This window comes from Homarus americanus, unplaced genomic scaffold (assembly GCF_018991925.1).
Source record: "Homarus americanus isolate GMGI-L3 unplaced genomic scaffold, GMGI_Hamer_2.0 scaffold55805, whole genome shotgun sequence".
NCBI classification, from domain to species: Eukaryota; Metazoa; Arthropoda; class Malacostraca; order Decapoda; family Nephropidae; genus Homarus; species Homarus americanus.
Window position 1 is genome coordinate 307501 of NW_024717664.1, and position 15148 is coordinate 322648.

The 15148-nt window shown below is 40.6% G+C and overlaps 1 protein-coding gene across 1 annotated transcript in view; it reads right to left on the reverse strand.

Annotated features, from left to right (window-relative positions):
- LOC121858986 overlaps positions 1–9383 on the reverse strand; it is a 78773-nt gene extending 69390 nt beyond the window's left edge. The window contains exons 1-3 of the mRNA XM_042355641.1: positions 4738–9383; positions 4317–4407; positions 952–1190 (exon numbers count right to left, since the gene is read on the reverse strand). Coding sequence (XP_042211575.1) covers positions 952–1190; positions 4317–4407; positions 4738–8946 — 4539 coding nt within the window. The 5' untranslated portion in view covers positions 8947–9383. The remainder of the gene's footprint in view (positions 1–951; positions 1191–4316; positions 4408–4737) is intronic.
- Between the last annotated feature and the right edge of the window lie 5765 nt (positions 9384–15148).

Sequence of the window (15148 nt, forward strand, 5' to 3'; positions counted from 1 at the left end):
ACACATATGATTCCCCAAACGTTAACACCGTAAAATAAAAAAAAAACTTTCCCGTAAATGATAACGTGCGAAAGTTAATCCAAGCTCTTTACTGGGCCAACTTCACTCGCGGTTCAAAGGCGTTGTTCTGCCACCGCGGGACAGTTATCGGGTGGAAACGACGCACAAGGTTGGATTACACTCTACGGTGGGGTTGAAATCTCTTTTTGGGATTTTTTAATGGTGTTTGAATTACTGTAAAGGGGATTTGGTGCGGTAATTGGTTACATCAGCCACAATACTAATGAACAGTGTTTTTATAGGTTTTAACCCTAATGGACCCGGTGTTTATAGGTTCCAATCCTAATGGACCTAGTGTTTATAGGTTCTAATCCTAATGAACCCAGTGTGTATAGGTTCCAATCCTAATGGACCCGGTGTTTATAGGTTCCAATCCTAATGGTGAGGTCAGTTTGCGACTTATAGTAAAACTGGAGCCGCGGATCGAGGTGTTTTACCTTCTACTCATAATTACAAAATAAACTACCCAAGAATATATAGTTTAAAGATCGTAAGTTATAAAACAAAACAAAAACGAAATACATTATAACATCAACACCGACTGCATCTGATTTTGCTAGAGTCGGGTTAGTCATCAAGGGCCGCTACTGTATGTGAATTAACGTCGCTTTTCTTCTACAATTGTACACCCAAACAAAACAACTATTAATTACTTGCATCAAGACACGGAATAAATACACACACACACACACACACACACACTGCCACCCATAAATGATTCGTTCTCTCGACCATAAGAGATGCTTTCAATAATTCTCCTGGGCTGACATACTCCACTAGTCACCCTTATCCCCTCCAGTATAACACCTATTAACATTACAACATAGTCTCTGTCCCTTATCACTTCACTGGCGTTAACACAAGTGATACTCGAACGATTCAAAACCTTACCTCATCCTCGGAATCCACTGCCTCTCCTTCCTCGTCCTCGAACATGTTGTTGTACTCGAGGGTGGCTATGTCGAGGGTGGTGTCGGTGTGTTGGGTGTCAAGGGTCACATCCGTAGAGGCGGAGGGACAGGGAGACCCTACACGTATACACAGGGTGCCGCCCACCAGGTCCCCGACGCCCATACACCCTTCCACGTCTACATAAACAGACATGGTGGTGGTGGTGGTGTTGGCATGGGCTAATTGCAGTTATATCACTAATTATCTTTTAAAATCACTTAAAAGTAGCGACAAACATCTAAGAAACGGCAAATATCTATACACAACAAAGTCTTTTTCTTATCCTAGTTCTTGTTTATCAGTTTATTATTCACTCGATAGTCGTATTTTCACAGTAGCACGATAAATGTCTTTGTTAGTTAATATTACTAACATTTTTTCTCAGCAGCATTTGTAACCTGTACGCACATGACTGGTGTATTGTGTCACTCCCTTGGCGAGTGGTGAGCCGCGTGAGGACACTATGGCACACGTGTTACACCGACGAGTTCCCTCGCCACACTGAGTGACTGCAACTTGTTCCTCACTTCCCTTGACTCTTCCAACCTTCCCCCCTCCCTCCCCACTAACAATCATCCTCACTTAACAAGAACAACTTCCCATAAATACAATAAACACGGAGACATTATTAAATACATCTCGTAATTTAAGATAACAAGAGAAGCGCCGCCCCAATAAACACCTGCCTGTCATGATGTGTATCGACTAGAACAAGCAATTTTCTCCCTAACTTCCATTAAGGCAATTTATAATTATCACAAACACTCGACGCATTGGTTAAAATACACATAGAGACGTTGATTCCCCTCCCTCCACATACACGGCAACTATACTTGTAAATTTTAAATAAACATAGAGATATTATAAATAACACTGGTTAAATAGCCTTTGTTATAATATATACGACTAGAGAAGTCTTAACGTGTAGTAATATTGAAGAGTGAGGTAAGCAACTGTTCCAATCATTACGCGTCATAAAAACTAACAAATTATCCTGTAAACAGTACAAAAATCTCTCCTATTGACTAAATAACACCCACATATTATCAAAATAATACTAAAACAAATCTTATTATAAAATATCAACGAAATAAAGGTTAAAATAGAGATATTATTGATAAAAAGAAGGAAGAATTACAATTGGCAACTCAACCCGGTCAGGGCGATCGAGAGTCCACTGGTGTGCTTGAGTGAAAGATGATATTCATTTTTCTCAAGCTACTATCTACATTATTAAGCTGCAATGTTGCTCACTCCCACTAGATAATTAAATGAGATATTATACTATTTAATTAAGTAGTGAAAATGTCTATATCTTTACGATTTTATGAATTATTGCAAAACCGCAGATAGGCCAAAAATTACGATAATTCATATTTCATTGTGTGGTGAATACGCGTAAATACGCCTTTACATAAATTATTAAAAGTGCCATAATGTTTCAATGAAGATATTCTATATTAACATAATACTTAAATACGTTCTACCATTAATAACTGAGGTATTAGAATGGTTTATTACTGTCTAATATTACTTCCATCAATATTATTTCAATACACTGTCCATATTACAAAATGGGATATAAGTCAATAGAATGGTAAATAATGACGTCACGTTCCCATAACAATACAACGCTGACTACTGATTTTTTTTCACATCTTCTCCAGTTCCTGATATTATAACAAGGCAATTCTCTATCAAAGAAGTATCTTGAAGAATAAAATAACAAAATAATGTCTTTGTAATTTAATCTGCAATAATGAGAAGCGAACACTAAGTCTGTAGGAGACGACACTGCCTCACCACACCCCCTCCTGAATATAATTATCACTGATGTCTTAATTACATAGTTATTTTCCTGTTTCTTTGGTTAATTATTTGTTTCTCAGGTTTTGATGATTGAGAAATATGAAGGAAGAGTTAATTGAGATATTGATATTGTTGCTTGTTTAATTTACTCATTTTTGTTTATTTGTTATTGTTATTGTCAATATCCTGGTGGTTTAAGAGACTGGATTAGTTTAAGTTAGGTCTAGTAGTTAATGTTGGTGTAAGTGTTGGTTATTTATCCCATTTTCTGTGTTTAATGAAAGGGTTGACTCAGCTAAATTTCAGAGCGCTAGTGAAACGCAAAAGATGTGAATATTGTAATTTTCCTTGTGAATTCGGTCAACTTGGCATGTATTATTCTCAGTTAATACATGCTTAGTGGTGATAATTCATTTGTTGTTTATTCTGAGGAGTGAAATGTGTTCCGTTTTCTGTGGTAAAAGGGAGGACTTAGCAAAATTTCTGATTGCATGGGAAAGTGTAAAAATCTGATTAGTATTATAGTGTGTGTGTGTGTGTGTGTGTGTGTGTGTGTGTGTGTGTGTGTGTGTGTGTATGTGTGTGTGTGTGTGTGTGAATTCGGTCAAGTAGATGCATAATACTAAAGCAAAACACATTAATATTTTCAATTTATCTGTGAACGGAGGAATCTGGGGTGTATTCTCAGTGCTAATACACTTACGCGTAATTACCTGCTTTCTAAGGGGGCGTGGAAGGTGAGTGGTCAAATGCAACCAAATCCTATTAGACTTAAACTATAATGGTCCCTATACGTGATGAAACCCTAGTCCTAATGGGTCCTCGTAGTAATGGGTCCTACTCCTAACCATTAGCTAAGGTACTGGACCCATTAAAAACGAAGCCCATTTATTCTGAACCACCCTGTACGTAGACAAAAAATAAACAAGTATATTTAGCTGTGAGTGGTGGAAATGCTGTGAGCGTAATTCTCATTGTTAATACGTGTGTGTGTGTGTAATTATGTGTGCCTGAAGGGGCGTCCACACACTCTGAGGGGCTTCAGGGGGAGTGTTCACAGTCCCATGGTTATCTCTGACCATGAGGGAGTTGTTGATTCAGATGACAGCATGAAGTTCACTATTCTGGTTTGATTGTGTGTTTGGTTCGTGGTAATGTAGTGTTTTGGATAGGTAATTTCACACGGACAGACACACACACACACACACACACACACACTCACACACACACACACACACACACACACACCTTCCCACCGTATCCAGAACTGGCACAAAACACAACCAAAAAATAAGGAAATCAACTTCAACATCTGATTCATTTCCCTCAATAAACTCAAACGTCAACCAAACTGAGAGAAACAAGAGTATTATCACACAAGACGAAACACCATCAGGAGTTCCATGCCCTACAGTATCTGACTCGAGCCTCTGTACTGTTATAGGGTCGAGGAAGTGAATGATCATCGTCAGCTTAGATCTGCCATTGACTCTTACCATCTAAATTGTTTAACACCCGGAAAGGGAAGTAATCACTTACCTTACAGTCAGGGGGGAGGACGGGGCCTGCCTGGCTCTGTGACGACGCCTGCGGGAGTGGAGGAAGGAGGAGGGGGGGGGTAGTTAGTGTTATGTGATTGATCTGACGGAGGTAATTACTGTATGTCATAAATGAATCGTTATATTTCGTGGTGGTCTGTGATGAAGTTCTAAGATATATCCTGTTTATAATGAGTGAGAGTCAAAACATGATGGTGAGGGGATGGAGGTAGAATTATTGAAAGAAAATATAAACGTAATTATATATATTTGAAAATTATAGGTTGTTTTTTAGACGTATGGAAGAGATTGAATTAAGCCAAGAGTACAGCAGAGGTGAGTAAAAGATAGAAAGACGCCACACAGGTAAAATACTCACCTGTAGAAGATCATGGAGAGGTGTGGGGGTCAGAGAGATGACCTTCAGCAGACACCTGAGCGTCACATCGTAGCACCTGACGTTCTCCTCATGGATGGCCTCCAAGAAGAGTGCAACATCTGATTCCCCTTCGTCAGGTGGATCGTCATCTCCTCCGTCCTGACTCACGTTTTCAAGAAGCTTTAGTGAATTACCTGTCTGAGGATCTTGGTCAGGTGATCCAGGTGAGTCAGTGAATTCAGAGCTGTTGTTATTCCTCACTATGACCTTAATTTCAGCCTCAGGTGTCGCGCCGTCACTGTCGTAGAAATCTGGGAAGTTCTCTTCAGATTCTTCATTGTCAGAGGTGCTGGTGTCGTCAGGGCTGGTCACCGACACTGATGGTTTATTTACATGAAAGATACAAAGATGTTTTAGATCTTCTGAAATGTCAATAATGTCCTGAAAAGCTGCGTTCTCACAAACAGTTCGTGGAGTTTCGTTTTCTTCTGGGGGATGAGAACGTGTCGTGTTTTCTTCCGTAATATTTGTCGTCTCGTTACGTGTCTCCATGATGCTGTTCAGTGTAAGGTCAACTCCCTCCACTCTCTGTTTTTCCAAGTACTTCTCATACATCACATCTAGGCCACTCAGGATGTTATTAAGCTGTGATTGAAGCTCCTTGACATCCTCGTGGTGTGTAGGATACTGCTGGGAGACGTCCTGGGTGGTGTTACATTCCTGTATCACGGGTGAATGGGATCTATGGCCTCTATTCTCTCCAATATTAATATCTGGGGAAACGTCTCTATCAACACAGCTAAATATCTTATCTACTTTCGTGTCAATGTACTTTAGCTGTGATATACCAAGAGTCCCCCCTTCAATAATACCCTCAAGATCTTCGTTTTCTTTGGTAGTAGCATTGTGTCCGTTTTCTTCGTAAGCTGCTTCACGAGTAAGTGTATCACGAGATTCAACATTTAACACGAAATCGGATTGTCTCTGTGACCTGACCATGTGCTGCTGAAGGTGTTGTATCCCCATCATCGGCCGGGTCTTTCGTTGACTAGATACACTGACATGTTCTTCATCAACGTCAACGCTTGGAGTATTTCTTAATGCCTCTGATTTGTCTTCCTTGAGCTGCTGTTTGTTTTCTGTTGCTTGAGAAATCGGTTTATTGTCTTCCTTTCCTGTTGTTGATGATCCTTCAGTGTCCCAAATCTCACCTGATATTTTCTCGCGTTCCAGACTCAAGCGATTACAAAGTCTTTCAAGGTTTGCCAAGCAGGTTACTGTAGGAGGAGGGGATTCACATCGACTGAGAGGCCGTCGTCTTTCCGGTGGTTTATCGACGTTACCTGACGGAGCACCTTCAGGAGTACTGCTCTTCACGGTGTCTAACATGAGTTTCTGAATAGTAGTAGGCTGAAGAACTGGATGGTCGTCCTTGAAAAAAGCATCGAATGAGTCTTGAATTCCCTCTGGCGACACTTCACTGTTATCTGACGGTGCATCTCCAGGAGTTTCAAGGTTCACGTTGTCTAGTTCAAGATTCTGTTGACCTCTCGGCTGAAGAACACAGTGATCGTTCGGGATAACAGCGTCCAGACTGTTCTCAAGTTCCTCAAAGGCTTTCAACCAGCCCTTCCTCACGTTGTCCGGACTAGTGAAGAAGTATTCATCCTCTCGTGTCGTTCCTGGAGGCTTGTAAATAATTCTCTGTGATTTCTCTTGGTTCTTCTGTCTCTCTGCTTCTTCCCAGTCCAGGGCGTCAACAGCCTCGGTAGAAGTTTCCCCAGCGGAGTAATATTCACTCCCTGCCATGTTATTCGTCTCCATGAAAGACTGGAAGACATCAGAACTCTCGTTAAACTTCCTCTGAGTATTTGAAGCGTCTCTTGTTCTTTCACCTGACTCTAACTTTTGTCTCTCCTCGTCAGATATACCCGAGCCCCTGCCGTCAACACCTAAGAAACTTGTACCTTGAGTGTTGGTCGTCTCCCCGAGCGTTACGGAGGACTGGGAAGAGGCTTTGGTGTTAGGACTAGATGGTGAGGGAGTTACCAACACCCCGAGGCCTCCGTCAACTCCTCCTTCGGGTAAATCACTTATAGTTTTCTCATCTACAGGCGACGGGTATAATATTGTATTCTGTGACGGGATAAAATTCAATGTCTTGGGTTTTGATGTCTGTTGCTCCTGTGTGACAGAAGTAAGAAAATAAAACTCTTTTTCTATATCTATCAACGGGTCTTTAGCACTAGCTGTATATTTTACCGATGAGCTTTTGGTGTTACTAGAGAGCATTGACTCATTCTCTGTCACGAAATTCACTGGATGATTTTTCTCTGCTTGTGGGTTTCGAGTTACTGATGAGAAGAGAGAAAGTTCTTCCTGCATGTTTATCAAAGGTTCTATAATGTTAAGCGAGCTTGTTGACGAAGAGTTCCCTGAGTTACTTGTGTTACTCGGTGTCACAGCAGGAAGTTCAAGTGTTGTATAACGTGATTCATTTGTTTTAGAGTCTGTAGCCTGTGTTGTAGTTGGTGTCGTTTTGTTTATCATTTTTTTGTCCGTATCGTCCCTAGGTTCCTGTTCTTGGGTCTTAGTGCCTCTGGGTGCCGCCTTCGAGGTATAGCTTGTGGCACTCTCCAGCAGCATCGTCGTCTCCTTCAGGTAGGCCTCGATCTCTGAGGTGAGGCTCCTCAACTTATCCCTGTCCGACTCCTCGTCCTTGGAGGTGGGAGCTGATAAGCACAAGTCATTCCTTCGCACTGGAGATATATTTTTTCGTATGAATGAAACCTTATCTCGTGCTGAATACGTGTTACCTCGCACACAAGAAGCTTTATCTAGCACTGAAGAGGCGTTATCTCGCACGGTCGATATGTCATCTCTCACATTCACGACATTCCGCCCTTGAAGGCTATCAGTCGATACCTTTGATCCGCCGACCTCTTGTGTCACTCCACATAAATAACCCTTCGTCTCTCTCTTCCACGCTGCGCTGTGTCCAAACGTCGTAGATTCTTGCATTGCAGTCTGGCCCGAGACGCGGTGATCAGAGGCGGATATGTGGTAAGGTTTCTCCTCGATGATGTCTTTAACTTCCTGAGAACAGCCAACACCTGTACCGTCAGGAGTGTATTCACCGTCAGGAGTGTATTCACCACTACAGAAAGTCATGAGATCTCCCTCTACGTTTAGCTGGTTCACGTCGCATCTGTTGGGGTCCTCTGAGCTCGCGTGGTTAACATGGCATCCGTTTTCTGTTTCATCGTCGTGGTTGTCTTGTTCCTTGACCTCGTCGTCACCTTCTTCACCTAAAATCTCAAGGATGACCTCGAGGGGTTCTTGGTAGCGGGAGAAGCTGTCACGTCTACAGGATCGTCGGGGGCGTGATAGCTTTTCCTCCTCGTCGTCCACACAGTATTCCCCTTCTTCATCGTCATCATCAACACAATATTCCTCCTCGTCGTCGAACAGATACTCCTCCTCAAGGTCATCCTCCTCACCACTGTATCTAAGGTCAGTATCATCATCATTAACGCCATCATGTTCATCTTCGTCCAGGAAAAACTCATACTCCACCACCGTACTGTCATCACCACTCCCTTGCCCTAAATAAAAACTAATGACACTCGCCTCATCACTATCATCATTTTCCTCATCCGGTTCATCGCCACCACCCTCAACAGCATCAGCAGTGGTTGTGGCATCAAGTGAGCTCGAATCAATCTGTTTATCACCTGAGTCGTGATCATCCAGGTACATACAACAGGCCGGACCTTTCTCGCACCTCTCACAGAAGCTCTGACTGGAGGCGGCAGCGCAGGGTTCCTCAGGGTCAAGTCTTACGACCTCCTCTGTTTCCACGGTATATCTTACCCTCTCAGAGCTCTCCTGGATTATCTGAACTCTCTCTACGATTTCCTGGACCGTTCCTGTTGTCTTCTGGATAACAGGAGGATCTTCACTTATTATTTTAAGACTTTCAAAATCTTCCTCGATCAAATTCAGTTTCTCTGGAAAATTCAACTCATCATCTTGATACGTGTGGAGTTTTTCTTGGGGTTTATGCTCCTGTTCTTGAAGGACTTGTGGGATTTTCTCGTAGGTTTCTTCCTTCTTGGACTGACACTTAATAAAATGGACTTTCCTGTTCTCGGAGTTGAAGTTTTCTTTGTCCATAACGATAAAGTCCTCCCATACACTCCCCTCCATGATCAACACGTACAGTTCCTTTAGGTTTTTTTTTACTTTTATTTCATTGTTTTTCGATCTTAGTTACCTTTAGTTTATTTGTTCTGAGTCACACTTTTTTTTCTTTCAGTGATTCATTTTTTCAGGAACATTATAACGTTTTTAGGAGTTATTATGATATACAGTATTGATTTTATTTCAGGTAATTCACTATTTCAGGAATACGGTCACTTCATGAACTCTACATCATGAAATACGGTAATATTAACTATATAATTCACTGTATGACTGTATTCTCCGTCACTCTTTACACTGACAACTTGAAATGCAGTAATACATAACTTTTTTGAGTATTTTGATATTTCTTGATTACAGTCAAGTCATGTATTCACTTTGTCAATAAGTTATATTATTTTTTCAAAGTATTTTCCTGTTTCATGATTTAAATAACTTTTTTTCACTTTATACTGAAAGACAATAAATGGAAAAAAAATTAGTTACAAGTAATATATACACACATATATACATTACTACAATACCATATTCATATACATTATGTATATAGATCTTACTTATAGACAATACATAGAATACTTATCTTAAATAATAATATATACGAATACTTTTAACTTGAGCAGGTACGACACCTTCTGAGGCCTTAATTAACAACAGAACACCTGAGGAAAGAAAAGACGTATCTGTCACACCTGGATTTTATTGTTAGGAGGGTTAGGTTAGGTTTGGTTAGGTTAGGTTAGGTTAGGTTTGGTTACGTTAGATTTGGTTTGGTTAGATTTGGTTTGGTTAGGTTAGGTTTGGTTAGGTTAGGTTAAGTATTAGTAAGACTAGAGCCAACTTATAACACAAAAGCACACACACACACACACACACACACACACACACACACACACACCTTTCCTTACCCCTTCGCGAGACTCTAGTATAAATAAGGTGTATGACCCCCAATTGAAAGACCCTTAATCCACCTCCCCCTTACCACCCCTTACCCCCCTTATCCCTCCTCTTCCTCCCGCATCCCAAGACCCCCCCTTATCTTCCCCCCTTAAGACCTTCCCCAGTAAAACCCTCAGTTCAGAGTAAAGACGAGGGGCGGCGGGTGAGGCGTTCCCAAAGGAGAGGAGGAAGAACCTTTGATGTTTACGTCATGGGTGGGTAGGGGTGGGTGGGGGTGGGTGGGGGTGGTTAAGGGGTGGGTGTAAGATGGCTCATTTTAGACTCTGACATTAAAACCCACATTATTCACCAGTTTATTCATTTATTCATTCATCAACAAAGGTAACGCCACTATAGAATGTTTTACCACCTCAGAGTTACATCACAAGAGGTCCACTTATCGCCTTGGTAACAGTGTTTGTCTATGGTCACACCTGCCGCAGTAGCTTCAGGTGTGACCACAGGCTACAGGTGTTAATTAGGACTGAAGGTTAAGGTGTGTATGTGTGTGTGTGTGTGTGTGTGTGTGTGTGTGTGTGTGTGATACTTTCTAAACATCACTATCAACACTATCACCACTACCACTATACCCTCATTATCATCACTATCACCATCATCACTACCACCACAACTACCACCATCACAACTACCATCACCACCACCATCCACAAGGTACCAACACACCACTGATGACCTGCAGATGTCCTCTTCATTCCCTCGGCTCTTAGGGGTCACGTAAGGTCAACGTACTACAGAGGTCAAAGGTCAAATGGGCCCCAGTCCTAATAACCCTAATCTATATAGGCTTCAATAGTAATAGGCTAATAGGACCTAGTTAAGATAGATTTCAATCCTCTTACGTCCCATATTAGAGAATTGTTAGTTTAATAATTCCCAATTTAAGTGGGTTTCAGTCCCCTAACCTAACCTAAGCCTGGACAAATACACGATACACTGTGGGGTGTTATAGTAGCGTGGGCGTCCGTGGGCGTCCGTGGGAGTCCGTGGGAGTCATGGGGCGTCGTGGTATCGGTGTCCGTGGCTTATCCTTCATAGTGACCGTAATAACTCAAGAACCGATTTACCGATTTCATTGTAACTCGGGCGGGGCGTTGGTGCCGATAAGAACTGGGTAGAAATCGATAATGGGCACAATCCGATTAAAAATAACGATTTGTCGGCTATTTTATCTTACATGAAATCTCCATAAGCAGGAATATTAAATTTACATTATAAAAATCCGGATTTATTACTCGAACGTCTCTAGAACGCATACACAAGAGGTACAAGACATTCATGACTAGGTGACAAGGTCGGGGCGTGAGGGGGGGGGGGTAGCTGACAGGGTAGGGATGGGTGGGGAAGGTAGGGTTTGAGGGTAGGGTTCAACTGGCAGGGTATAGGATTTTTTGGGGGGGGTGGTCACCATGGTACAACTTAAGGATATGACCTTTGATCCGAGGTGATGATCCCGGTAGTGAGGTGAACATGGGGATAATATTTGTTCAATGTTTTACCCCTTGAATGATAATGAGAAGGTAGAGGGAAGTAATGACCTCTAAATGGCTGTTCAGTGTCTCGTTAAAGTTATGAAATGTTGGTGAAGGACTGAAGATTTCGTTCACGTTATAGAGACGAAAATATATGAAAAAGGTGAATTATTTGTAGTTTTAAGAGATTTTGGATATTGTTTGGTTAAGGACGGGTTCAATGGCCACACTTTTCATGGTTAGGTTAGGTTAGGTTAAGTAAGTTCAAGTTAAGCTAGGTTAGGTTAAGTAAGGCCAAATTAAGTTAGGTTAGGTTAAGTAAGTTCAAGTTAAGTTAGGTTTGGTTAAGTAAGTTCAAGTTAAGTTAGGTTAGATTAAGTAAGGTCAAGTTAGGTTAGGGTAGGTAAGGTAAGGTCAAGTTCAGTTTGAATCTATATTACTGAGGTCACTTACCCTTCCAACACTGCCTGGTACTCAACACACAACCCTACAGCCAAAGAAGGTCTGATAATATGAACCAGGTCACTCGTTATGCTCACACGAATCTTATCCAACGAACCAGTAAACTCCCTTCAGTTCTAAATCTACAGAGTCATCCACAAACAACACCATGATTTCAATATATAAACATTCATTTTCAATCACCCTGTAAACCCTCACCCTCAAAAAACTATCTGTACTCGGGGTGATCGATGAATTACGGAATGAACACTGTAACTCCTGTTGTCTCGGTAGGGTTGTCAAAATCCTTCGTCCCTTGTGTTATATTGTCTCACTCACGAAATGGTACAGATACTTTTGTTTCTGGGGGGGGAACGATTGTACATTATTTATTTCTTATATTAAATAACAATGAAATTCTTGTCACTCTGGGGTGGGGGTGAGGGGGTGGGGTGGGGGTTAGTTCAGTTTAATATTCAATAGTGAACTGAAATCAAACATTGGGTGAATTAATGGATGTCTTTGATATTCCCTTCATGTAGTGTGTGTGTGTGTGTGTGTGTGTGTGTGTCTATGTGTGTGTGTGTGTGTGTGTGTGTGTGTGTGTGAGGTGAGGATATGATAACAATGTGTGAGTGTCGTCTTTGTACTTTCCCGTCACTTTCCTCTTACTTTCCTGTTACTTTCCCGTCACTTTCCTGTTACTTTCAATTATTTTTGGTTTAACAGAGGAAAACTATTAGATAATTTTGATAAGGTTAGGTTGGGGTAGGGTAGGTTATGGTAGCGTAGGTTAGGTTAGGTTTGGGTAGGATAGGGTAGGGTATACAGTAGGTTAGGGTAGGGTAAGGTAAGGTTAGGTTAGGTTAGGTTTGGTTAGGTTAGGGTAGGTTAGGTTAGGTTAGCGTTACATACACAGGTGGGGTCACACTCGGGTGGTTGTGGAAACGAGTTTTTTTATAACACCTGATGTGGTAACACTGAGTTATCCCTCCCACGGGTCACTGCACTGTTGTAACTATCTGTATGTAATGTTAAATTCCTTCAACCTTAAGGAGGAAAAATAATAGCGCCAGCACAAGCGATCACCAGCGCCTGATGTTCGGTTTTAATATAATTATTTGTCTTAAAACTTATCAATTATTTTCAACGTTTTATTTAGTTATCATCAATATTTTCTTATATTGTCTTACGAATTATCAAAAGCTAACACGAACCAATAATCCTTTACGAATTATCAGGATTTTCTCGCATTTTTTGTATGATTTTTTACACTTAGGAAGAATGAATACTAATGAGCAGATGGAGCTCACAGCCTCACACCTCAGCTCGAAATGTAAACAATGGCTGTGTTCCCTTCTTCCTCACCTCCTCCTCTCCCCCTTCTCCTTCGCCTCCTCATCAACATCATAATCATCATCCTTCCCCCTCACTACCTTCTTCTTCTGTTCCTCTTCCTTCTTCTTCTGTTCCTCTTCCTTCTTCTTCTCCTCCTCCTCTTCACCCTCTCACACAAGCCAGCCAGTTTGTTGAGAAAGATGACTCGTCCGTCTTGGTGATGTCCAGGATATTGTTAAGATATAGATAGTCCTTTAAAATATTATTAAAATGGCAATAGTATTAACACAATGACGTTATATTTACTGAAATGTCGTTTAAGGAGGAATATTTATTTCTGTATTTGGGTTATTACCGTTTTTAGGTGAAATATTACCAAGTTAAAAATATCACTAGGCTAAAAAATATTATTGAAATTATAAGTCTTTCATTTAAACTTTATTTTAATTTAATATTTCTCACGATTAATATATTATGATAAATACTCAATTATTAGGTTACATTTATATAATTGGGGTTTGGTTCATATTATCTGAAAAATAAATAATTTAAGTAGTTCGTGGTAGTTTTTTCAACATTATACATCTATCGTATTTTCTCAGGGTTTTTTTTATCCATTTTCTATGACAGAGAAATACAGGATAAACTACTGTAATTATTATACGTTTATTCTGTCAACAAAGTGAGACAGGTGCTGTTTTGTTCTATGTACGCTAACTTTATGGATACCTGTACTGACTGACCGATTAACTGACTGACTGACTGACTCTTCTGATAAAATCTCACTGACGTGGCTTCAATCTTATCATATGATTATTTATATGAACGAAACTCTAAGAAAAATAACACGAAAAGGTACATTAGACGGACTGACAGGCGGGTAGATTGACAGACACGTATCAGACAGTCTAGCGGACGGATGGATGGACAGACAGAAAGACTTCTCGGCAAATATGTTATAGATATTTTTTCTCCGCTGTAAGTAGGATATTTAATGGCTTCTCCTTGTGTGTGTGTGTGATAAACAGCTCAACATACCACCACAAGGACAGCTCAAGGAAGGCTTTTCACCACACTTAACAATAACAAAGTGGATATAACGTATTCCTATGTCATCATATTGGCACCGTCTGTATTACCCACAATGCACTGAAGACCTACAGTACTGACCCCATGACATCTTGACCCCTTGACCCCTTGACACCACCTTGACCCCACCTTGACACGTATTATTATTATTATTATTATTATTATTATTATTATTAGTTATTATTATTATTATTATTATTATTATTATTATTATTATTGTTATTATTATTATTATTATTATTATTATTATTATTATTATTATTATTATTATTATTATTATTAGTTATTATTATTATTATTATTATTATTATTATTATTATTATTGTTATTATTATTATTATTATTATTATTATTATTACCTAGGGCTTCGTCAGGTGAGGTCAGGAAGTTAGTTCATGGGGTATCATGTTACCAGGAACGAACAGGTGTGTCAGTAACCTGGTTCACTCTCTTACACAGGGGGAGAGGGGGGAGAGGGGGGAGTGAGTGGGAGGTGAGGGAGAGAAGGAGGAGAGGGTTAAAAGAGAAGAGAAGGAGAGGATGAAAGAAGGAGTTGAGAGAGGAGGGTGAAGGAGTGAGTGAGAGCAGCTTAACACTGCCTCCCTCACGGTATGTTGTTCACCCCTTGTTTGGTCGAGTTAATGACCTAGTTAGTGCTTTTTCCTGATTGGTCTAGAGGTCGATTATCTGTTTGTATATTTGTGTTGTTGTTTTGTAGTAGGTAAGTCTCTCTCTCTTTGCGCTTGCTGGTATCTGGGATTCCTGCCTCACACACACACACACACACACACACACACACACACACACACACACACACACCAATTAACTACCTCTCACACCTGACGCTTTAGTTAATTAGAATACACAGGTGAACGACCCTCATGTGGGGGACGGTGTGATTTTGATGTGTT